Source organism: Jaculus jaculus, chromosome 7 (assembly GCF_020740685.1).
Source record: "Jaculus jaculus isolate mJacJac1 chromosome 7, mJacJac1.mat.Y.cur, whole genome shotgun sequence".
Classification (NCBI taxonomy): domain Eukaryota; kingdom Metazoa; phylum Chordata; class Mammalia; order Rodentia; family Dipodidae; genus Jaculus; species Jaculus jaculus.
The window spans coordinates 111,993,457-112,017,538 of NC_059108.1; the positions used below are offsets into that span (position 1 = coordinate 111,993,457).

Consider the following 24,082-nt stretch of genomic DNA (forward strand, 5'->3'; position numbering starts at 1 on the left):
GCCGCCCGCGCCGCTCCCATTGTCACCGCCTCGTACGCCGGAAGTGGAGCTGCGCGCGCCCGGGAGTGGTCTCGGGCGGGGAGGGAGGGGGCGGTGGCGGGCGAGGCGCGCGAGCCGAGAAGCCGAGCTGCCGTGACGCTGGGTCGCCGCAGCAACGGAGGAATCTTGATCCTTGCGGGCTGCCATCCCGGAAGTAGACATGAAGAGGAAGAAAGTCGTGGGGTTGCTTAGTTTTCTGCCCGAAGCTGGGTGCGGATTCGTAGAACTTTTTGAGGTAGGTCTTGAGCGGGAGGAGGGGCCGGGAGGCTTTGAGTCACCTCGCCTTGGTCGAGCTAGCTTCTCTGGGTGTGGCGCGGGATGAAGGGCGAAGCTTTTAGTGCCGAGTCGGGGGAGAAAGCTGCTCTGCTCGGTGGCGTCCTGAGTTCTGCGATGATCTGATGCTTGGGTGACTTCACCATGGCCCAGCGAGCTGTGTGGCTCGTACGCCACGAACCCGGAACTCCAGTGTGCGGCACCGTCCGATTCTCCAGGTAAATGCGCGTCTGCATCCTCCGGGACGATGGGAGCAAAGGATGGAGGGTGTGTAGCATGGTTTGGGCATGCCTTCTTGAACCCCAGATCCTCCATTAAGAGCTCAGTGACCTCGGGCAAGTTACTTAACTTCTGTGTGGCCTATTAAATAGAAATATTAGTAGCACAGAGCTGTGACAAGTGAGTTGTGTGGCACCTATTAAGTGGCTCAGGCTTTCTACTAGTATTATTGTTTCTTAAAATTTCATGTGCTTAGGATTGATATGGAAACGGTAAAGAGAACAGAAGAATGTTTGCTGAGCACTGAATATGTTTTGGATTTTTTTTTTTCCAGCTTTCATTGACAAAATTACTCAAAGCCATTTTAACTCTTCTGGGAAAAAAAATCATAGCTAAACATTATGATTGTTATTTTCATCTTATCAGTATATGTGAATACTAAAAATCGTAGTTCTCACTAGTTGTTGAAGAAAATAGAACAAGTGCAAAAAATTAAATTATATTCACTATTTTTTAGGTGAGCTAAGTGATCAGGACTTACTTTTAGAATTGGCCTGTCTTATCAAAAAAGCGTCATGGAGAGAACAATACAGTAATTCCTAAAGTATAGGTGGCAATTGTGTATTTTTAAAAATTTATTGGGGCTGGAGAGATGGCTTAGCGGTTAAGACATTTGCCTGCAAAGCCAAAGGATCCCAGTTCAGTTCTCCAGGACCCACATAAGCCAGATGCACAAGGAGGCACATGCCTCTGGAGTTCGTTTTAAAATACTTACTTATTGATTTGCATGAGCGAGACAAAAGAGGGAGTGAGTATGGACATGCCAACTACTCTTGACTCTGCAAAGTAACTCCAGACACAAGTGCCACGGGTACTTGGAAATTAAACCTGAGCAGGCAAGCTTTGTAAGCAAGTACCTTTAACCACTGAACTATCTCCTTAGCCCAGAATCGTGTGCTCTTTGTAAAAATATTTATTGGCCATTTGTGTTTCTTCTTTTGAGAACTTTGTGTTTAGTTCATTTATTGATTAGAAGTTTTTTTGTGGGGGAGGGTTCAATTTGTTCAGTTCTTTATTAACCTTCCAGTTCTTTATTAAGCTCTTGTCTGAAGTGTAGCTGGCAAAAATGTTCTTTCAACACTATTGCTAAGGAACATCTATTTGTGTTCATATAGAGGAACAGTAGCCACTAAAACTTTCCGCAGTGGAAGAAAGGGGAAGTGTTCTAAATCTATGCTGGCTAATAGTCTAAACCACTAAGCACATGTGTCTAGCTTAATTGAGGAAGTCAGTTGTTATTTTAAGTTTAAATACCACATGTATCTACTGTCTTCCACATTGGACACTGAAGACCTCAACATTGCTTCTACTTGTTCTGTAGTACTTCACGGTTTGGTTTTCCTTCTCTGCATTTTACATGCCCTCTTCCCTTAGTGATGAGCTGTCACTATCAACAGTCAGAACTAATGCTACAATAGACATCCTTAAACAGGTCATTAGAACATGACTGTGCCAGTTTTGACTAAATATTTATTGCCAAACAGTTAGTTCCTTTCAAAGCTTGTTCCACCCGCAAACACCAAAGTTAGTGAGGCCTACCAATGGCATGTGATTTTTATTTGCATTTCTTTACTAGCAAGTTTTATTAGTTCCTTGGGCTTCTTTTTTTCTGTGAATTACCCTTATTTCCCAATGATGATCTTTTCACTTCATCTTCTCTTTATAATTGTATCTGTTGTACCCAGTTCTCTGATCTGTCTGTAGTATTTCTTTGGATACTATGTTATGTAGGAATCTCATTTTGTTTTTCTTTATATTGTATACCAGTTTTCCTAACATTATCATATAAAACTCTTTACTGCTTAAAAAAAATCTTTAAAGAAGTCATGCTAGTTTTTAGAATATTTTCCTAGTTGTATATGGTATACTATAGATGACACATTCAGATATATTTGTGAACATCTCAATATCTCTAAAGAGGAGGAAGTTGAGTTCACAAACCTCATCTGTCACTTTAATTCTGTATTATTGAAACAAAATGAACAAATTACTAAAGCTCTGTTGTTTTCTGGTTTCTCAAAACTGATGGTTAGGGCTAAACAGATATTCATTGACTCTACTTGGTGAAATATAAAGTCTAATAGCTCCAGACAGAGGGGCAATAATAAACCAAAAGATTCCATCTCAAATGAGTTTAATGGGGTTACTTTCAGGAACATGGGTAACTCACAAGCAGCATACCCAAAAGTCCCACCCTAGTCAAATTCTTTACTGTTTATGTAGTAACAGTTGGAATTTTGGAGAAGGAAGGGACCTTAAGAAGATACTGTGAGGGTCTTCTGTGGGTCAACACAGCTTCTCTGCTTCAACCCAGAGGAAACAGCTACATTACAGCATATCATTGACATATGTGCCATATATAATAGCTATCACTTAGGATTTAAGAGGGCAAATGATCATGACACAACACAGTGTGGTCTGGGTTCTGTTTTAAATAGGTAGGAATAATATCAGCTCCATTCTGGCTTAGGTAGATGTGTCTCATAGGTATAGGGTCATTTAGGTTTGATTCCTGTTAGCAGGGGGAAAAAAACTAAAATAAATTTGAAATGACAGGTTAAGGCATCTAAGTCAGTATGTATTGAGCACATATTAAAGTATTGTGTAAGGCTGCAAATTCTTATCTTTACAGTTAGCTGTGATAAGTTTGAGAATTTTGTCCTCTGGTTAACTAGAAAGTAAGATACTAATGCTGTAGTAGCTGATCCATTTCCCTTCTCGGTTTGGAAAATGCATGAGAATTTAAATGAGGGAGATTGACTTATAAACAAATAACTTTTGACACATTCTTTTTTTAAAATCATTAGCAAACATTATTATCATATTAGTGAAAAACATAATTTTAGGCAAATGTCTGTGACCTTTGGTTTTAAAAAAATTACTTACCTGTTACTAGCTGCTTATTTATTTATTTATTTTTGGTGTGGGAGATTGAGCTTGGCTTCATGTATGGTGACCATATGCTCTGCCACTGAACTGTCACCTGCCCTCTCATTGTTTGTTTGTTTTCCCCCAAGATAGGGGTCTCACTTTAGCCCAGGTTGACCTGGAATTCACTATGTAGTCTCAGGTTGTCCTTGAACTCTTGGCAATCCTCCTACCTCTGTCTCGTAAGTGCTGGAATTAAAGGCATATGCCACCACACCTGGCTTCATTTGTTTTATAAATAAGAAAATAGTGAACTCCAGGTCAGCCTGGGCTAGAGTGAGACCCTACCTCGAGAAAAAAAAAAAGAAAATAGGCTTAGAAGAATTAAGTGGTTTACTGAAAAAGTTAAGAGCTAGTAGATTTATTCTAGACTTGGAAGGAGATGGAGAAGGACTAGAGAAAAGTCTATTTGTTGAAACTCAAAAAAGTATGTGATTTAAAGTTGGAATTCTATGTCAATGGTAGAGTGCTTACTAACTAAGACCCTAGATTTGTTCCCCAGTACTGAGGGAAACAGTGTGATTAACAGATTTCTAAACTAAAGTGACTTCTCTTCAGCTTTGAAGGCATAAAAAGAGATAAATTCATGACTTACCCATTCTCCTCAGAGAATGCACACCATGCAGGATGATTCAGATGTTCCTTCTTTTTTGCTATCCCAGAATAGTTTCCAGGCCTACATAGATAAGCCATCATTGCCATAACAGTTGTTTTCATACTTCTATAAGGCTTAGCAAGAAAACCTAGAGTGCCTGTTACACATGATTCCTTTTAAAATTTCACCATCTCAACGAATGAATCAAAAATTTTACAAGATTGCTGGAGAGATGGCTCAGCGGTTATAGAAGCTTGCTTACACAGCCTGACCGCCTGGGCTCTGTTCCCCAGTACCCAGGTAAAGCAAGATGCACAAAGTGGTGCATGTATCTGGAACTCATTGGCTGTAGCAAGAGGCTCTGGTACACCCATACATGTTCTTTCTCTGTCTCTTGTAAACAAATAAAATAAAAATGTTTAAAAAGAAACAGTTTTTTGGGGGGCTGGAGGGATGGCCTAGCAGTTAATGTGTATGCCTGCAAAGCCAAAGGACCCAGGTTTGATTCCCCAGGACCCACATTAGCCAGATGCACAAGGTAGCACATGCATCTGGAGTTCATTTGCAGTGGCTGGAGTTCCTAGCGTGCCCATTCTGACAAATAAATAAATAATCAAATATTTTTTTAAAAAATTTACCAGATTAAATGAAGTCACTTTATTTACTTGACTCTACAAAGATGGAATGAAAAGGGAAAAAAAAAAAAAAAACCTATAGATGCCCAAACTGGGGTTTACTTACCAAGAAGGATTTTGAATTCAGATAATTAATCTACCAGTTTAAGTACTTAATAACTAAATTGAGCTAAGCATTTTCAATAATAGGTGATAGTTTTTATCATGTGAGATAATATATCACATACGCAGTTCTTACAGTAGGCAGTTAACATCTACTGTAATAATTTTTGATGGTTGTATTATGTGGACATGGGTGTGTATTTGTTACTCTTGTATATTTTATTGTATGTTAGCATTGTGTTTTCATTGTTCCATTTTGATTTTACTTGGAAGAATTACTTGTAATGTTTCTATTTCCCTAATGCAGACGATTTCCTACTGTTGAAAAGCGAGCCAAAGTCTTCAATGGAGCAAGTTATGTACCTATTCCTGAAGATGGTCCCTTTCTTAAAGCACTGCTGTTTGAACTTAGATTATTGGATAATGATAAGGTCTTTGTGGAAAGTCGTGATAGCTGTTCACGAATCAATAAAACATCCGTCTATGGGCTTTCTGTGGGAGGTGAAGAACTCTGGCCCGTTGTGGCTTTTCTGAAGAATGGCATGATATATGCTTGTGTTCCATTGGTTGAACAAACTCTGTCCCCTCGTCCAGCATTGATCAGCATTAGTGGAATTTCACAAGGCTTGGAATTTCTTTTTGGGATGCAAGATTTTCTTTACTCGAGCCAAAAGAATGACACAGAGCTGAATACAAAATTGAGTCAGTTGCCTGATCTGCTTCTGCAGGCTTGTCCATTTGGTACTTTATTGGATGCTAACTTACAGAATTCATTGGATAATATTGGTTTTGCTTCTGTGACTCAGCCACAAAAACAACCAGCCTGGAAAGCTGGAACATACAAAGGAAAACCACAGATTTCTATCTCTATCACTGAAAAGGTAAAGTCCATGCAATATGATAAACAGGACATAGCAGATACATGGCAAGTGGTTGGAACAGTCACGTGCAAGGTGAGGCCTTCTCTAGTACTTGCTTTATCATACCACTTAACATTGAAGAAAAGTCAGTTTTTTTCCATTTGGCATTTTCATAATATAATGTATTTTGATCTTATTTTTCCCAATTACTCTCTTAATACCCTTCCTCCCTCCACTAACAACCTTTGTTGCCCATTAACTCCCATCTTATTTTTATGCCCTTTTTTTAGGCCATTGGGTTAAATTAGGGATGCTTGAATGATCATGGGTAGGTTATTTCTTATAGAATTGTCAACTTAATGGCTACACCACTGATTAAATGGTATTCTTGATTGTTATCTTTTAGTATCTGTTTACCAATTATTTTAGCTAACAATCATTATTTAGTGATTTGGCTCATTAAAATGAGCATTATCCCCATGGATCTGGTGTGTTAGAACTTCAGAAATGCCTTAGCTGTGAACTTCTAGTGCAGAATTTCATGGGGTCATAATCAGCAGTTTGGTTAGAACTCTAGTCATCCGAAGGTTGGACTGGGGCTGGAAAATGTGCTTGCAACATGTCTGGCAAGTGGATGCTGATTGTTGGAGGGAGGCCTCAGTTCTATTGCATGACTTCTCTACGGGCTGCTTGTGTCCTCCCAACTTGGGGACCACACCTGGTTGAATGCACACAGTCTCTCTCCCCCTTTCCCCGCCTCCTTACAAATAAGTAATAATTTTTTTAAGTTTATTTTTATTTTTTAGAGACACAGGGAAAGAGAGAGAGTGAGAAGGGATGTGTCAGGTCCTCTAGCCACTGCAAATGAACTCAACACATGTGCCAGTATGTACTTGTGGCTTATGTGGGACCTGGAGAATTGAACCTAGGTCCTTAGGCTTTGCAGGCAAGATCCTTAACCGCTAAGCCATCTTTCCAGCCCAATAAAAAAAATTTTAATGTCCATATATTAAGTACTGCTCTGATGGCTAGCCTAAGACCCTGCAGGGAGATGGTAGCAGGCACTAAGGAGACTCAAAACCCATCAAATCAGAAAGAGGCTGCCAAGAGCTCAACAATAAATGAGACTTATAACATGCCCTCTGTAAGGCTCAGGAAACATCAAGGAAGAAGAGGTGGAAAGAATGTAAGAGCCACAGGAAGGGAAGGTGTATTCTAAGGCATTGACCCCCTCCCCCCCCCACACACACACAGGTGATTACCGATAACCCCAGTGAGGAGGGCCCTTAGAGGAATGGGGGCAGTGGAAAGGGCACATAAGAGTATAACCCGAAGAATACATCCAGTGCAATATGTTTATATATTAAAGTTCTCAATTTAAAAAAAAGAGTATAAATATTTCTTACACTTAGGACCATATCCAAATCACTTCTAGAAGGTACTATTGTTAACTGAGGAATATCTGGCAACAATGAAAGGCTGCTTTTTTTTTAATAGCTTTCACTGGAAGGTTTAAAAAACAAAAGGCAGAATTAATAGCCTTTTCTCTGACCAGGTTTAGGAATAGAATGTCAGAATTTTAAGGAAAATAAAGAGAAATTGCCACTACTCGGTTACTGTTCTAACCTCCAGATTCATTCCATATGTTGGATTTTGGTATGTCAAAACTGGACCAGTGGAAGTGCTAAATTCGCAAAATCAAGCTAAGAATACTTGCCTCCGCCCTTTAAGGTTTATGTTTTACTCTGCCTCAATTTAAGCAGAGAAGCCCTAAACAATTTTTGTTTATACAGTCCTATTGAAGAATATATAATTTATGTTTTTAAACTGCATCTTTTGTCTCTGTTGAAGCTGTGTAAATCTTTTTTTAAAATGTAATTTTTTTTAGTTTTTTTTTATTTATTTCTTTTTAATTTTTATTAACATTTTCCATGATTATAAAATATATCCCATGGTAGTTTCCTCCCTTCCCACCCCCACACTTTCCCATTTGAAATTCCATTCTCCATCATATTACCTCCCCATTACAATCATTGTAATTACATATACACAATATCAACCTATTAAGTATCCTCTTCCCTTCCTTTCTCTACCCTTTATGTCTCCTTTTTACCTTACTGGCCTCTGCTACTAAGTATTTTCCTTCTCACGCAGAAGCCGAATCATCTGTAGCTAGGATCCTCATATGAGAGAGAACATGTGGCGCTTGGCTTTCTGGGCCTGGGTTACCTCACTTAGTATAATACTTTCCAGATCCATCCGTTTTTCTGCAAATTTCATAACTTCATTTTTCTTTACCGCTGAGTAGAACTCCATTGTATAAATGTGCCACATCTTCATTATCCACTCATCTGTTGAGGGACATCTAGGCTGGTTCCATTTCCCAGCTATTATAGATTGAGCAGCAATAAACATGGTTGAGCATGTACTTCTAAGGAAATGAGATGAGTCCTTTGGATATATGCCTAGGAGTGCTATAGCTGGGTCCTATGGTAGATCAATCTTTAGCTGTTTTAGGAACCTCCACACTGTTTTCCACAATGGCTGGACCAGATTGCATTCCCACCAGCAGTGTAGAAGGGTTCCTTTTTTTCCACATCCCCGCCAACATTTATGATCATTTGTTTTCATGATGGTGGCCAATCTGATAGGAGTGAGATGGAATCTCAATGTAGTTTTAATCTGCATTTCCCTGATGACTAGTGACGTAGAACATTTTTTTAGATGCTTATATGCCATTCGTATTTCTTCCTTTGAGAACTCTCTATTTAGCTCCATAGCCCATTTTTTGATTGGCTTGTTTGATTCCTTATTATTTAACTTTTTGAGTTCTTTGTATATCCTAGATATTAATCCTCTATCAGATACATAGCTGGCGAAGATTTTTCCCCATTCTGTAGGTTGCCTCTTTGCTTTTTTCACTGTGTCCTTTGCAGTGCAAAATCTTTGTAATTTCATGAGGTCCCAGTGATTAATTTTTTAAAACAATTTGTTTTCTAACAAAATTCTCCCTGTGCAGACATCATTTCCAGTGGTAAAAGTATTGCTACTATGTACTTATGTACTCCCTGAACCTGAACACTTACTGCTGCCTCTCAAGAAATTATGTTAAAAATTTATGTTAAAAATAAAAAAATAAAGGGCTGGAGAGATGGCTTAGTGGCTAAGCGCTTGCCTGTGAAGCCTAAGGACCCCGGTTCGAGGTCTGATTCCCCAGGACCCACGTTAGCCAGATGCACAAGGGGGCTGCACGTGTCTGGAGTTCGTTCGCAGTGGCTGGAGGCCCTTGCGCGCCCATTCTCTCTCCCTTTGTTTCTCTCAAATAAATAAATAAATCACAATAAATAAATGTTTCAAAAACTTTTTAAAAATCAAAATAAAGACTGAATATTCTGTTAGTATCAAGAACAAGGAAGGCTATTCATTTAAAAAAATAAGTAAATAAAAATTTAAAAAGAGTATGTAAGTCCTATAGATAAAAGTAAACTTTAAGAATAGAGAATTGGGACAGTCTTGACAAGAAACCCAGGTCTTGCCGGGCGTGGTGGCACACGCCTTTAATCCCAGCACTCAGGAGGCAGAGGTAGGAGGATCGAGACTACATAGTGAATTCCAGGTCAGCCTGGGCTAGAGTGAGACCCTACCTCGAAAAACCAAAAAAAAAAAAAAAAAAAGGAAACCCAGGTCTTCCTTTTCCATTATTTTCTAATCATAATTAAAGTGACCAAGTGGTTTCTGTCTATGTTAACAGTTTATCAAGGTTAAAATGCATTCAAGTTATCATTCTATTAAAGCTATTATGCACAGCTCTAAAATCATATGTCATTCATTATTCTTAAAGGAGTTGAATCTTTTTCTCTCATAAGTAGAATGTAGGAAAGGCAGTATTCCTTTTTACATTCTGAGGCAATACGTAGAGAATATATTATTTATTATGTAATGCTAATTAACAAGATGTTTAAATGTTTCCATTCATTGATAAGATAACGTTAGTTTCTTTGTAGAAATTTGAGATTTTTTTTTTTTATATGCAAGCAGAGAGAGGAGGAAGGGAATGGGTTCAGAGCTGGCCAAAGAAGCTACAAACCTAGGGCCATGAGGCAAGAAGAAAAGAAACAGTCTTACACACACATGCCCATTTACATGGATCAAACATCCAGTTAGGGTGAGGCTCATCATCAGACGCAGGTGGGTAAGGGAGAGACCTGATTGGTTGGTGGGCTCAGGACACTGACTCAGGAAGTCCCAGCCCACAGATGTGCTAAGCTGGGTAAAAGGAAGAAGGCAGAGCTGCTAAGGAGTTGTTGCTTGCAGCTCTCTTGGATGAGACTGGGTCAGAAGCGTGTTCTTTCTAGTACTGCCAGGGCAGGCAAGGCTGCATTCATGTTCTCCCTGGGCCTCTGTCCCTGGCTGACTACTGATACAAAACGCTCCCTTGCTCTTATTCTGTATCACTACTGCATATTATCATGAAAGAGCACTTCCTTTATTAAAAAAAAAAAAGTTGACAGTTGTTAAACTAATACTAAATATTTCTTTAAGGTCATATGTTAATGGTACAACTACTGGTCATACTTTTTTTTTTTTTTTTTTTTTGGTTTTCCGAGGTAAGGTCTCACGCTAGCCCAGGCTGACCTGGAATTCACTATGGAGTCTCAGGGTGGCCTCAAACTCACGGCAATCCTCCTACCTCTGCCTCCCGAATGCTGGGATTAAAGGCGTGCGCCACCACGCCCGGCTGGTCATACATTTTTAAGTGTTTAAGGAGCTTAGTATTTAAAGAAGGATTATGAAGTCCACAATAAATGGGCATAGTTGTCTTCTTCTAAGAAAGCCAGTGGACCTAGGCTGAGGATGTAGCTTAATGGTAGAGTGCTTGCCTAGCTTGTGAGAGACCCTAGATTCAATCCCTGCACTACATGGGGTAGGGGGGGCCCAGTAGGCTGAAGTTCTGGTCCTTACTCTGCCAGTAATTTTGTGTGAATCACACAACTTTATAAATCTTTTATCGTTTTTAGAATGAGATAAGCCCTTAAGTATCTTCAGTTTTTATAATTCCTAATTCTAAAGTCCAGATCTGCATATGCCAAACTGGTTTAAACAATACACAGATTCCTTGTAAGAGCTAAAGGAATGGTAGAACTCCGTACATCATGCTCCCTCCAGACATAAAATGGCCTGGATATCCATGACCTCATAGTGCCTGACACTACCTACACAAGACCATCATAAGAGGAGGAAAAGACCATGACATCAAAATAAGAGAGACTGATTGAGATGGGGAGGGGATATGATGGAGAATGGAATCTCAAAGGGGAAAGTGGGGGGGGGGGTATTACCATCGGATACTTTTTATAATCATGGAAAATGTTAATAAAAATTGAGGAAATAAAAAAAATAGACAGATACTTTCTAGAATGGCTGTCTTGTTCTGTATAAGTAGCTGGTCTGATATGTTAACTGGTTGGATAGTAGGTAATTTATGAGAGGTTTCCATAACAGTAATGTTTCTCTGAGCCCTTTAAGAATGTTGCACTGAAAAACAAATAATAGTGTTACTTTGCTAAAGAGCCTTGATATAGCTGAGTCATAGAGTGTTTGCCTAGCATGCATGAGGTCCCAAGTTCAATACCATTACCTTAAAAGAAAAGCTATACTACTAAAGAAAAATATCACTGGGCATGGTGGTGCACGCCTTTAATCCCAGTACTCGGGAGGCAGAGGTAGGAGGATCACTGTGAGTTGGAGGCCACCCTGAAACTACAGGTCAGCTTGAGCTAGAGAGTGAGACACTACCTTGAAAATCAAAAAAAAAAAAAAAAAAGAGAATGAAAAGAAAAAAAAAATCAGTGAGTTTGAACTAAGTTTATTTATCTATTTATTTATTTCCAAACACAGGAAGAGTATGAGCCAAGGCCTTTTGCCACTGCAAATTCCAGACACATGCACCCTTTTGTGCATCTGGCTTTACTTGAATATTGAAGAATTGATTTTCAAGCAAGCACCTTTTAATCAGCCCTAAACTGAATATTTTTTAAGTTTTAATAATCTGAAATCCTTGCTTATAAATACCTAAAGGACAAAACTACTTTTATTAGTACTACACAAAAATAGAATAATATTAAATGTTTGAGTTGAAACTCATATTTTTTAAAATATTTTTATTTATTTATTTGAGAGTGACAGAGAGAAAGAGGCAGATAGAGAGAGAGAGAGAATGGGTGCACCAGGACCTCCAGCCACTGCAAATGAACTCCAGACGTGTGCGCCCCCTTGTGCATCTGGCTAACGTGGGTCCTGGGGAATCAAGCCTCGAACCGGGGTCCTTAGGCTTCACAGGCAAGGACTTAACCGCTAAGCCATCTCTCCAGCCCAAAACTCATACTTTTAAGTAACATTATTTGCCACTTTTTTTTTTTTTTGAGGTTCTTACTCTAGCCCAGGCTGATTCATTCAGTAGCCCAAGATGGTCTTGAACTCAAGGTGATCCTCCTACTTCAGACCCTCAAGTGCTGGAAATATAGTCTTAATCTTCAAATATAATTGATGTTGAATTCTTCCCCCCCACACACACACATAAAATTTTTAAGGTTCTAATTGTACCTGCTACTGTTTATAATGCCTACTGCTGTCTAAGTACACATGTAGCAGATGCATTAATGATATGTTGCATGTTAAGTGATAGGTAAATACTAAAAGATGAAACAGTTCATTCATATTAGTACTTAAAAAGAGTTCATATGGCTGGAGAGATGGCTTAGTAGTTAAGGCACTTGCCTGTGAAGTCTAAAGACCCATGTTTAATCTCTCTCTAGATCTTACCTAAGCCAGACACACAGTGATGCAAGCACACAATGTCGCACATGCGCACAAGAGGGTGTGCACATCTGGAGTTTGATTGCAGTGACTGGAGGTCCTGTTGCGCGCACGCGCTCCCCCCCCCTCCTCTCTCTCTCTCTCCCCTCTTGTTTTCTGTCAAATAAATTTAAAAAAAAAATTTTTTAAGTGCTTGCCCAAAAAACAAGGGAGAGCCTAAGTTTGGATATCCAGCAACTATGTCAAAGCCAGATGTTACTACACACATGTAATCCCAGTACTTGGAAAACAGAAGTAGGAAGATCCCTGGAACTTGCTAGCTAGCAGTAGTTGATTCAGTGAGTTCAAGGTTCAGTGAAAGATGCAGTCTCAAAAAGTAAGGTGAATAAGCTAGGTGTGGTGGTTTGTGCCTTTAATCCTAGCACTTGAGAGGAGAGGTAGGAGAATGGCTGTGAATTTGAGACCAGCCTGAGACTACATAGTGAATTCCAGGTCAGCCTGGGCTAGAGCAAGACCCTACCTTGAAAAACCAAAAAAATAAACAAAGGGAAGGGTGATTGCAGAAGACTCCTAATATTGGCCTCTAGCCCACGTATGAATGCAACTCAACACACACACACACACACCATCTATATGTATATATATGATATATGTGTGTTTGTAACCGAACAGTAAGCCTTATACTTTATATGGCTCAGTTGGTTAGTTTGGTCTAGTGCTTTAAGGAGTAACTGTCAAATGAGAATTGAGTTACAATGGAAGGCCCTGACTATCCTACACACACACACACACACACACACACACACACACACAGGTTTGCTGATGTCATTGGGTCAGAAAATGCACTGTAAGATTTATGGGAGTAAAGACATTAGGGCTTCTTAACACAAGGGAATAAAAGTCTGTGCCTTTGCTTGCAGACTTCCAGAAACAAGTCATTCAAACTTCATTCTAGAGCTTGGAGTAGGTAGGAAAGCTAGAGTTCACAAAGAAATCTGAGAACTGCTATTTCTGTGCATTATACTTCACAGTAAAGAAGACTACAGATTTGGTACATCTGACTACTGACGGCCTTAACAAGAGCTCAGGAGGAGGTTTGTGGAGCAATCATCCAAGTCTTCCATAGCCTCCCAAGAGTAATGACTTCTCTCTCATCTCTTTCCACATCTCTCATGAATACCTCATTGGCAAACTAACCCAACTTGACTGGGGAACGTGATACTATGTTTCTGCGTGGCACAAATAGGCTATAAGTAGCATGATACAGAATATAAGGCTTATACCAATTGCAAATGAGCTCGATATGAAGAATGACAGACTTGCTGTAGCTGGGAGGACTAGCGCATGCCAGTGTGCATGTAAAGGTAGACTGTAATTCACTAACGCCAAAATTCCTGCAAGTCACAAGGTAGAAGATTACAGTTAGATGGGAGGCAAACAAAAGTTTTAAAAGTAATATATTTGGTAAGCTGGGCATGATGGCGCACGCCATTAATCCCAGCACTTGGGAGGCAGAGGTAGGAGGATGACCATGAGTTCGAGGCCACCCTGAGACTACATAGTGAACTCCAGGTCACCCTGAGCCAGAGTGAGACCCTACCTCCCTCGGAAAACCAAAAGAAAAAAAGTAATACAGTTGGAAGAGGCACCATTGAAATGTTTGACTATGCATACAATATAACAAAAATTGAATTACTATTCATTGAGATAGCTCTGGCATTGTTGAAGAATGTATTGATTAGAGGAGAGAAAGTCTTGGTAACATTTGGAAAACTCTTAACAGAAATCATAAAAGTCTTATAAATGTGGTTGCAAAAGGAATGGAGAGAAGCCAATGGATTTAAAATAGCTTTTTAAGGAGCTTAGGAGACTTATTGTGGTCACTGGCTTGGATGTCTTACAATATAGTTAAACCATTCATCAGAAAACAAAGAGAAAATGCTGGAGAGAAAAGCGAGTTGAAATGACAGAAATGACGAACAAATTGAGAACAAGCTATATGCTGCTAAGATCTTAGTAACATTGTTTCTGCTTGCATTACAGTGTGATTTGGAAGGAATCATGCCAAATGTTACCATCAGCTTGAATCTCCCCACCAATGGATCTCCACTTCAAGATATTCTAGTTCACCCTTGTGTGACTTCTCTTGACTCTGCCATTCTGACTTCTAGTAGCCTTGATACAATGGATGATTCTGCATTTAGTGGGCCTTATAAATTTCCATTCACTCCTCCTTTAGAGTCGTTCAGCTTATGCTACTATACCTCCCAGGTAGAGTCTTAGAAAAGTTGATATTTTGCTGATATTCTTATCAATACCATTGATAAGCAAATCACCTGTACTCTTTGACAAGCATGTTCATGAATTATTTATCAAACATAAATTGATGAAGATGAAAACTCAGTTCTTTGAATAGACTCTTATTTCTGGTGTCTGTAAATAGCATTGGTTTTTAAGCTTGGTGAATTTTTTTAATTTCTAAAATAGAATCCCTGGTCACAGAATAGAGCTGGTATGATTTAGTCAGAGTTTTAGCCTAAACATGAACTAACTCTAATCTTAAGAAATCTTATTCACAAGTACATAATGTTATCAGTAGCTATTTATTGCTTATTGACTAAGTAATGTGTGTCAGACATTGTTTTAGGCCCTTTACATGTGTTTTTCTAGTCCTTTCAACAAATCTTGTCAGACATTGTCCTACCTACTTTGCATGTATTTCTAGTACTTTCCACAATTCATTTTATAGATGAAGAAAGCTCAGAGAAGTTAAGTGACTTACGCAAGGTCCTGTGACTGATTAAGTGACTGAGCCAGGACTTAAAACCAAAAACCCAATTTTCTAGACTCCAAAAGCCCAGTATGCATCCTACTCTACTATTCATTTGTCTCTTGTCCTAGTTATCAGTCAGTAGGTTTGAAAATCGTGTCCAAGCTAGCTAGCTTCAGTGTAGATAACTTGTTTTGAGAGGTCCATGGGCATTCTCAGTATCACTCATGAAAAGAAGTAGACCCGGGCCAGAAAGTTCGGATCGCTCTGTGTTGAAGGTATCCGCTCTGCTTCTTTGTCGTTCTTTCAGCTGGGTCTCTCTGCACATGACCTACTCTATAAAAGACAGTCTCTGTCTTACTTCAGAGGTACCAGTGGCATGTTTGATTTACATAGTCTAGAGCTTATTTCCCCTTCAGCCCATCATTGGTGACCAATCAAGTAAGCTGGGGGCGAGGATGGGAAAGGGGAAGAAGAGTACAGTCACAGGGTAGGGACGGAGCAGCAGGTGGCATGGCCAGGGCAGCAGTGATCAGTTTGGGTAGTGCATGACCTAGGCTGCAGCTCTGAACACTTGCAGGAGGAGAACCTGAGCAGGAGCAGGAGCAAGAACGTTTTGTACCTTTGTGAGGCCCCCTCTTTCATCTCGGAACAGGCAGAAGAATCCAATGTAGATCCATCATTGCTGTTATCAAAACAACTTGGAATAACTCTCTAGACTTTATAAGTAGGTCTGAATATAATAATTATAAAATATATATTAGATGTGTTTTACAATATGTACAGACATACAAAGTAATAGGATGGATGGATGGATGGATGGATGGATGGATGGATAGATAGAGAATATGGCTTTTATTTATTACAATTGTTATTTTAGACCCAATAGCCTGAGAATTATACTAAAATTTATGCTTGTTTTCAGGTCCCTGTCCCACCAATTTTGGGTTTTTATCAAATGAAAGAGGAAGAAGTACAGCTCAAAATATTGGTTAATTTAAAACTTCATGAAAGTGTGAAAAATAATTTTGAATTCTGTGAAGCTCATATACCTTTTTTCAATAGGTAGGAAAAAAAAATAACATTGATTTCTACTCTCCCTTGTATATTCTTTATATACTCTATGTATACCACAATAATTTATTTATTTTTATCTCATTTTTAAAATCCACATAATGTTGTTACTGAAATGAGTGATGATTCTGAACCAAAACATAATCATAAACATGGCCTCATTTTATCTCAGTTAAACTTACTAGTAAGTTATAATCCAGCATAACTTCTTTAGGGATTATTTTATTCTGGCTTTATTTCATGTGTATGTGTGTATAGAGTATGTTTAGTGTGGTGTATACATGGGTCCAGAGTCCAGAGAACGCTGGGTGGCCTTGTCTTATTGCTCATCTGTTTTCTTCCTTGAGATGAGGGCTTTCCCTCAACCCATAAGCTGCTGTCCATCAGCGAGTTCCAGTGATTTTACAGTCTCTGCCCCTTGTGTACTGGCGTGGCATTCCCAGTTTTTTACATGGCTTCTGGGGATCCAAACTTAGTGGTCTATAGCCTGAAAAGCTCTCGTGTTTAAGTGACAAGCATTCTTAACCATCTATTTTTATCAATTTCTCTATAGCTTTATACACATCTGTCCTAGCTATCCACACCATGGTAATTTAACCAATTATGTTATAGGTTATTTTCTCATCAGCTCTGCTTTTAAATATATTCTGCAGTATAGGATATAACAAAGTAGACTAAATCTGTAGCAAAGTCATAGTTTTTAATGTTGCACCAACCCATATGACTATTAATACTGTCTGTATGATTTTATAATTGTCTTTAAAATTAATAATGAAATTGTTTATCATTACTATGAATGCTTATGTGTTTTTTGGTATTTTCTAAACTATGTATTCATTATTCATTCTGTTCTGCAAAGTAGAATACAGATCTGCTTGTATGCTCTTCTTATATTAAATAAAGGTGGTTAGATCTGGCTTAAGTCTTTTAAAACATATCTGAGTTGTTTCTTCCCCCCCCCCCCATTTTTATTTTTGGAAAGAGGTCCAATCACCCATTTGGAATGCAAAGTTAGTTTTGGCCAACTTGAGGTATTTCGAGAGAAAAGCTTATTGGTCTGGATTATTGGTGAGCAAGGTTTTTGTCTACTAATTTTTCCCTTCATTTGCTATATAATATTTCATTTTAGAATAATTTGTGGGTCTTCTTGTATCTTTAGGCCAAAAGTTCCCTAAATCAATGGAAATTAGTCTTTCTGGCACTGTCACTTTCGGAGTGAAGGGCCATAACAAGCAGCCGTTCGATCAGATTTGTATTGGAAGCACAGCCTATGTAAAGGTAAATGTTTGCATCACTGAATTACAGAACCACTGCCTTTATTTCTAAATTGCATAGGTATAGTTGATTTTCAGTGTTTTCCATCAAGCTTTCTTAAAATTCTGCATTTTTATCTAGCTAAGTTTTTTTTTTGTGTGTGTGTGATACTTTTTGCTTATCACTAGTCTTTGCGTGCATGTGTATTTGTGATTTTTGTTGTTGTCTTGAGACAAGAAGTCTTGTATAAATGAAGCTGGTCTACAACTCAGTATGTAGCCTGGCCTAGCCTCAAACTTGAGAGTGTCCTGCCTTCGTTTCTCCTGGGTGCTAGGATGGCAGGCGTGTGCCATCATATCTGGCCAGTAGTAGCCATTGTTTATTTGACTTAATACTTAAATTTTAAGGGAAGTAGTTAAGAATAACATAAACAGGTTAGAGGGGTGGCTTAGCAGTCAACGCGTTTTCCTTCAAAGCCAAAGGACCCAGGTTCAATTCCCCAGGACCTATGTTAGCCAGATGCACAAGGGAGTGCATGCTTCTGGAGTTTGTTTGCAGTGGCTGGAGGCCCTAGCGCACCCATTCTCACTCTCTCTCTCTCTCTCTCTCTTTCTCTGTCAAATAAATGAATAAAAATAATTTTAAAAAAAAGAATAACATAAACACTCCAACTTAAACTATCCAACTCTGGATTATCAAATTTGAGCTTTGTATAGAAAAACAAGATACAATCCTTGATCTCTGGGGACTTTTCAGTAATGTACATCAGTAATTGGTATCTCAAAGAAAAAGTGAGCCCTTCTGGCTAAAGAAAACTGAGGACTAGATTAGCATGAACATAGATTAACATGTTGGTTTTAAATGGTCAGGGAATAAGAAGGGCAGTTGAGGCACGCTTAGAAACCAGTGCTAGAAACAGAAGCCCTATCTGAATAACAAGGGAAGGGTACATAATCCACATTTAGAATATATGGGGTTTGAATTTTTTATTCCTTTGGTAGATGTTTTACCTTTCCAAGAATGATCTTTCGCAAAATGTTACTTTATGAATGTTAATCTGCCATGGTTGTGCAGAAAGTGAGTGAGGGTAAAGCCTGCAAGAGTCTCATTCCATCTTTTGTTATTCCTGACAACTGTTACAGTAACTAGTACATAAATATTTGCTCAATAGATGAATACACTTGGGCAAAAGTGTCAATAAAGAGAACGTTGGGATAGAATGAGCATTATGTATATATATTGCTGATAATAGCAACATCTCAATGTAAGCATACAATGAGTAGCAAAAAGACAAGTTTAGTTTACAAAAGCAAGATCAGCTTTTTTATGGGCCTTTAAACTTTTTAAAAATATTTTATTTTTATTTATTTGTTTATTTGACAGAGAAAGAGGGAGAGAGAATGGGCACGTCAGGGCCTCCAGCCACTGCAAACAGACTCCAGACGCATGTGTCCCCATGTGCATCTAGCTAACATGGGTCCTGGGGAATTGAACCTGAGTCCTTTGGCTTTGCAGACAAATGCCTTGACCACTAAACCATCCCACCACCCTTTATGGGGATTTAGAAGTCACCTATAGAGAAGAAAAAAGTTGAGCAATAAAAATGAATAAGATTAGCTGGGCATGGTGGCACATGCCTTTAATCCCAGCATTTGGAAGGCAGAGGTAGGAGGATTGCCATGAGTTCAAGGTCACCCTGAGACTACATAGTGAATTCCAGGTCAGCCTGGACTAGAGTGAGACCCTACCTCAAAAAAAAAAAAAAAAATCAGAAATAGATAAAAGAAAACAGAAAAATTCAAAATAATCAATAAGGAAAATTGAAGGGGTGGTCCGAATGGTTACAAGAAAATAAATGCTCTCAGAAAAATCAAAGATGGGGAAGTGAAGTCTGTCCATAATGGCAGTTAGGGAAAGTGGTAATGAGATCAGAAGTACACTAGTAATAATCTATTATTCTATGTCACTTTTAACTCTACTTACTATCTTTGTTTCAAGGATTAAAGATATTAGCATGTCATATGATCATCAAGGGTAGTTATAATAATTTTTCAATTCATTTCCAGTTCCTATTTCATTAAAAGCATGAAATACATATTTGTGTTCATTAGAAGGAATGAATGAGGTTTAATGTTATCTCAGTTGTAATGGAAATCAGTCTTGTCACACATAACTCCCAATGTTCAGAATTCCACCAACAAAGCAATACAGCCTCTTTGCTATCAGCTTATTTTCACTGTAATAGAGAAAAGATTGCTGAGATCTCAAAAGTACATGTAGGGGGCTGGAGAGATGGCTTAGTGGTTAAGGCACTTGGCTGCAAAGCCTAAGGACCAATGTTTGACTCCCCAGTACCCATGTAAGCCATATGCACAAGGGTGGTGCATGCATCTGGAGTTCGTTTGCAGTGGTTAAAGGCCCTAGCACACTCGTTCTCTCTCTCTCCCTAATAATAACTAAGTTAGGTATTATATTATGCATATATATATGTATACACACACATATCCATATATGACTTTAAAAGTATATGCTACACATGTGATCAGTTGGGTTGGCATTTAAAAGAGAAAGCTATAAAGTAAGAGAAATTGCAAGGCAGAAAGTAGAAAAAATTTAGAGCTGGGGATGTAACTCAGTGATAGAGGACTTATTCAACAAGTCCAAAGCCTTGGGTTTATCCCCAGTTCTGGGGGAAGAAGGTGTTGAAAGGATACGAGGGTTTTGCAAAATCAGATGCAGTCAGCCACAAATATGAGGAGAACCACAGCACTAAAGCCTCACTCTGCTACAGTGCAATATTGTGATGGCATTACAGTGATAACCCCACATCATTAGTGAAATCCTGGAAGTATATTTTACACTTTAGAAAGAGGTTTTCTAGATGAGGGAAAGGATACTTTCTAAGCTTAGTTCTGTAAAAGTTAAATTTCAATTTTCTGAAGAGCTAAGTAGAACAGGTCATTTTAAAGATGAGATAAACTGATGTGTCTGTTGTAGTGATTTAAGTGATTGCCTAGATCGTGATTACAAGGAATGAAAGAGAATATGCAATATGCCAGGCAGCAGAACGGAAGGAGCATTTTGTAGCCCACAGTCATGAGTTAAGATGCTAGCCAAGTTACTAATTGCATCCTCTTCTGGACCTCATTTTCCTCGTATGTAAAACAAGGAGACTTGACTGTGTGTATCAGAGTCCACATCTTGGTGGAGTGCTTGTTACATGACAAGGACTTTGTAATGGCAACTTAGGAAAAAAGTGACCTAGGGCAGAGGGGAAAATTATGGGCTAGAGAAATGGCTTAGTGGTTAAGGTGCTTGCCTGAGAAGCCTAAGGACCCAGGTTTGATTCTCCAGTCCCCACAGAAGCCAGATACAGATACACAAGGTGATGCATGTGTCTGGAGTTTGTTTACAGTGGTTAGAGACCCTGGCATGCCCATTTTCTCTCTAGTTCTTTGTCTCTATGTAATAAATAAAAATAAACTTTTGAAAGGAGGGAAATTATATATATAACTTGTACATATGAACATGTGTGATTTAATATCTGTGGCTTTTATTTTATGAACTATGCCAACTAAATCACTAAAATTTGTCAAAGGAAAAAATGTGACCATGATTTTTTACCAAATAATTGCCTCATTTCGGTACATTTCTCACTTTCCTAGCTTCATTTTAGGATCCTGGATTATACACTCACTGGATGTTATGCTGATCAGCATTCAGTTCAAGTTTTTGCATCAGGAAAACCAAAAATAAGTACAAGTAAGTTGTAAAGATTCAGACTAACTACATGGGATTAAAATGGTAGTGTGTATGTCATAACCTAAGGTAAAATCCAAATGTCATAGCGCTTGGCAATTTAAAAGTAATCCAAGTTTATAAAAAGCTCTGGCCTGACCCACCCCCACATCATGCTCTGTGAACTTTACATTGCCCTCTGACTTCTGTTTAAGAAAAGGTCTACAGGAACAACAATCCAGTAGGAGTGGTCTTTAGTATAAAGTTGGATATGCTTTGCTCTTGTTATTGTATACCCATTTATTCAGAGATGGTTCACAGAGACTTCAGTATTGCACAAATGAGGATTTTAGTCTGGCTCCAGTATTTTATTAGCTATGTAGCTTTAGGCAAACTAGTTAAATTTTTAAAGTTGTAATTTCCTCAGCTATAAAGTAGAAATAATAATATTGTTTGTCTTTTGGTTTTTATGAGGTTTAAATGAGATTATATTTACTGAGTACTTGGTGTGATGTTTAGGATACAGTATAGATTTAATAGATGTTAAACATGCTTATTACTTAAAAATTCAGATTTTTAGAAAATGTTATAGTGAAACATTTAGCACCTTCTCTATTCTACCAACAGGCAGATAATAGAAGGATGATTGTCCACCATCAGTGAGTTGACTGCTTAAAATACACACAGTTTATTTTGAAATAACCAGAGATAAAAGCAATTTATAAATATATTCAAAATTATTTAATTTAGTTAAAATATATCTATATGTGTGTCATAGAAAAGTAGTCAGTAGTTGGTTAAGGTGAGGAGGAGCTTTCTTATACTCTGAGGAGAGAAATAACTCTTACATGCAGTCTTGTCTGTTTATTGCTTATTTGTTTTGGCAGTGCTCAAATCTAACACAGGGCCTCATACCTGCTAGGGAACCCCAGATATGCCTTTCTTAAACTGAAAATTAATATCCCTAAAATTGGAAGGATAGGCCAAGGCTCTGACATGAATGTTTCAAAATAATTAGTGAACTCAGAATTATAGAGTTCTAAGCAATTTCTTGAGAGTAACAGATTCTCTGTAATGTCAACAAAGTAAGCCAGTGTTCTTTACTTCTGTACACTTGCCCCATGTTTTCTGTAAGAATAGTTCTATTTTTAGATGAATTTATGAAGATGTAGTCATAGTATGTGTGTTCTTTCATGAAACTATCACAGTGAACAGCTAATCATTTTGTCTCAGTACGAACAGATCAGTATTTTAGATTGTGGGAAATATGGTATCAATAAAGGATATTCATATAAGCTCAAAGATGAGTTGCCCAGATATTTAAGAGCCTGTTTGTTTAAAGTAATAGTGATTATAAAAAAGCCTTGGCAAAGTAAAATTAAAATGAGTATCTCAAAATTCTTACTATGAAATGACTATAAAGTTGTAAAAACTCTTGACTTTGCTCTGATGTTAAGTTTTTGCTAGGTAAAATATTTGTATTAGTAATTTCTTTTCTTTTTCCTTTTTTAGACCGGAAACTAATTTCTTCTGATTATTACATCTGGAATTCTAAAGCCCCTGCACCAGTAACATATATATCATTGTTACCATAATTTCCTCTTGTTTAAGTGGGTTATGTGAAATGGTAACGTTCCTTAATTAGAATCATAGTCTGTTATTTCATATAGCCTGTAACTGAAAAATCATTGAGTGATTTAACTAAAAGTACTCATAATTGTTGTATTTTGTTTGATATTGTTTGAAAGCACAGTTTAAAGGCAAGTCTCTGCAATTTTGTGTTATCCTTTGATTGTATGTAAGTATGATTCAGAACACAGAAAAGTAGTCACTTTGCCACACAGGCTCCTTCCCCCACCCCCTTGGCAAACATTGCTAACCAGCCATGTCCCTCTTTCTACACGGCGCCTCCATGGCTAAGAACTCAGGCCACAAGTGCAGAGCTTCGGGCAGCTGTACCAGTGGATTGCTGTGAGCCTAGGTAACTGTTGGCTTGTCTAAACTGGAGTGCGATGCTTCCAGTACAACATGCTGCTGCAGCATACCAGAGACCCGGTGAGACATAACTTGAAACCATCCAGTGCCGGCAAAGGAAAGCATTTTAAGTAATGACCTCTTCTTAATCAGATCCGTCCTACTGATGAATAAATTTGCATAATTCTGTTTGAAGTTTTGATGTATGTTCTAGAGCTACATTGAATATAATAATCTACCAAAGTAGCCTCGTGCTTCACTTCGGAAGCCCGTAGGCATGAGAAGGGTATGATCCTTCAGAAGATAACGCATCATGTGCTATGATTGCTCAGTGCCTGTGTGTGCACAGTTCAGACATGACGCTGTGTTTTCTGTGTCTTCTAAGTGAAAACGTATTAACACATAGATGAGCGATAGGGAAAACACTTGATACTCTCCTCTCTCCACACATGCATCTGCACACACGTGAGATACACCTGCCACATGTGTTCATAAATAGACTTGGGTAAGATGTCAGAAGCCTTTCTATGAGTAGAAAGTGTCATTTAGTCTTTTTTATGTAGCATATTTTCTTTAAATTTGTATACTACTATTATTACTACTCTCTTGATCCCTTCAAAAACCATCTAGCTATACTCTTTATTTTTATTGTTTCTGAAATTAAACATTCCATTCTGGTTTCAGTGCCTTTATTGTCAAGTTGGATTTTAAGTGACCACTCAAGAAAAAAGGAAATCTCAATGTC

The 24,082-nt window shown here is 38.4% G+C and overlaps 1 protein-coding gene across 3 annotated transcripts; it reads left to right on the top strand.

Annotated features, from left to right (window-relative positions):
- Nucleotides 1-151: 151 nt before the first annotated feature.
- Ap5m1 (adaptor related protein complex 5 subunit mu 1) lies at nucleotides 152-23,583 on the top strand. 3 transcript variants are annotated; one of them, XM_045154254.1, is made up of 8 exons: nucleotides 152-530; nucleotides 5,159-5,732; nucleotides 14,571-14,798; nucleotides 16,223-16,362; nucleotides 17,354-17,439; nucleotides 17,531-17,649; nucleotides 21,291-21,387; nucleotides 22,876-23,583. In XM_045154254.1, exons 1-8 carry the CDS (start codon nucleotides 457-459, stop codon nucleotides 22,956-22,958), a joined length of 1,401 nt encoding a protein of 466 aa, XP_045010189.1. In that variant the 5' UTR covers nucleotides 152-456; the 3' UTR covers nucleotides 22,959-23,583. The 3 variants fall into 3 exon arrangements, 2 of the variants coding, with proteins under 2 accessions (XP_045010189.1, XP_004649274.1); XR_006638113.1 differs by having other exon boundaries at nucleotides 153-530; nucleotides 5,159-5,804; nucleotides 21,302-21,387; XM_004649217.2 differs by having other exon boundaries at nucleotides 154-530; nucleotides 5,159-5,804.
- Nucleotides 23,584-24,082: the final 499 nt, after the last annotated feature.

Bases quoted from the DNA above. Each gene is read 5' to 3' on its own strand.
- Ap5m1 (XM_004649217.2), top strand. From the start codon at position 457: ATGGCCCAGCGAGCTGTGTGGCTCGTACGCCACGAACCCGGAACTCCA. The intron at 16,363-17,353 runs GTAGGAAAAAAA...ATTTTTGGAAAG, and splicing joins CATATACCTTTTTTCAATAG to AGGTCCAATCACCCATTTGG. The intron at 17,650-21,290 runs GTAAATGTTTGC...TCACTTTCCTAG, and splicing joins GAAGCACAGCCTATGTAAAG to CTTCATTTTAGGATCCTGGA.